General features: G+C 43.7%; 1 protein-coding gene across 1 annotated transcript in view; it reads right to left on the minus strand.

The window, feature by feature from the left end:
- Positions 1-1,557, minus strand: part of LOC108491446 (BMP-binding endothelial regulator protein-like) — a 28,265-nt gene that overhangs the window by 10,947 nt on the left and 15,761 nt on the right. Inside the window, exon 2 of the mRNA XM_017801323.2 lies at positions 628-725. Within this exon, the coding sequence (XP_017656812.2) occupies positions 628-725 (98 nt within the window). The remainder of the gene's footprint in view (positions 1-627; positions 726-1,557) is intronic.

A 1,557-nucleotide genomic window follows, 5' to 3' on the forward strand; every position in this document is an offset into this window, starting at 1 on the left:
TCATACACACAAAATAAAAATAAATTTTTACATGATGGCACCTGTGTAACACACAGGAGTTCTGTTTTTAGTAACTGTGTTTCACAACTTCTTGAGAAATCTCAAGGAGAAAAAGCACATAACCAAATGCACAGTACAGGGCCCTGTCTATAGCTCAGTGAGAAAATGCCAGTGCTCTTCGTGTGGACTGCCAATTGCTGTTTCTTCCAAACATCTCAATTCCTGATGTTATCCTCCTTCATGTTTTTTGACTTGACAGGTAACATTAGTCTACACTCTTCCATAAACTTACTTCAAATGTCCTTACCACATACTCTTAATAGTCTGTGCCCAATTAGAGACAGTTTCTTCAGCAGTGTTCTCACCCACAGGACATTATCCCAGGTGATCATGGTATGTCAGCCTCCAAAAACAAGGCATGACAGGAGAGAGGAAGCCTCTGGGCAGGTCTCAGGTGAGGGCCAAGCCGATCCACACTGCTGCTCACACAATTAGAGCAAGTGGTTATCTCTAACAAGCCCTGAAGCAGGGCAGTGTGAGAACCCCAAGATAGCAACATGCATGAACACTCATCAGGAACTTCTAGAAGAAATTACATTGTTCTTTGACTTGGAAATTTTCACTCACCCAAACATTTGGGGCAGCACTGTCCTGGGGCTGTGTGACTAAGGTGCTGGGCACAAGATAGAATGGAACAGACTTCTCTCACACACTGTCCTGCCTCCCTACGAAAAGAGAGAGAGAGAAAAAAGCATATTTAGAAAAGTCAGTGCACATGGATGGTACAACTAAGATGTTAAGAACAAACCTAAGGCCCTCTTCAGTATTAGTCCCTGTGCTGTTTAGCTCAGTGTGGGTGCCAGTTTGATTTCTCCCCTTTATCCCTTATTTTACCTTCCCTGTGGTCCTACAAATTCCAATTACAAAATGATCACCTTCAGATAGATGGCTGGGGACAGCAATCCCTCCAACACCGACCACCTTTATTATCTTTTCAAGTCTAACTTTGGGGTAGGCCTAGGGTAACCAACCATCTCAGTTTTCCTTGGATATAAAACTTCAATATAAAATTAAGGAAGCTAAAACAAAAACAAAACCAGGACAGTCATGCAATCTAAATAAGGATGAGGGGGCATTCTAATGATCACTGCTTGGCCACCCCTTAAGCCAGGAAGGAGCCCTGTCTGCCAAGACCTCTTGCTCTTCCTGACACCCATCTTTCTGCAGACATTTTCCTCCAGGAAGGTTTCACTCTTTGCCTCAGCTTCCAGATATGAGAGTGTGGTCCCATGAGGGTTCAGCTGCAAAAGGGATCCTGCCTCCTGAAGACGCATGCTCTATCAAGGTACAGGAAGATCATTTCACAGCTTACGGAACACTGACTAACTCTGTTTCCATTAACTAATCATAAAGCTGTGGTGACTGATACTAGATCAGATCCTCTGAAGCCTATGGGAGACATTTTGGAACTTTTGGGTATCTTCTCTATTCCTTCCTTCTAACCTTAGGTATTTCTTCCCTCCGATGCCCCTTCTCCTCCTCTTTAACACAGCAACC

Source organism: Nannospalax galili, unplaced genomic scaffold (genome assembly GCF_000622305.1).
Source record: "Nannospalax galili isolate Female #2095 unplaced genomic scaffold, S.galili_v1.0 scaffold883, whole genome shotgun sequence".
Taxonomy (NCBI): Eukaryota; Metazoa; Chordata; class Mammalia; order Rodentia; family Spalacidae; genus Nannospalax; species Nannospalax galili.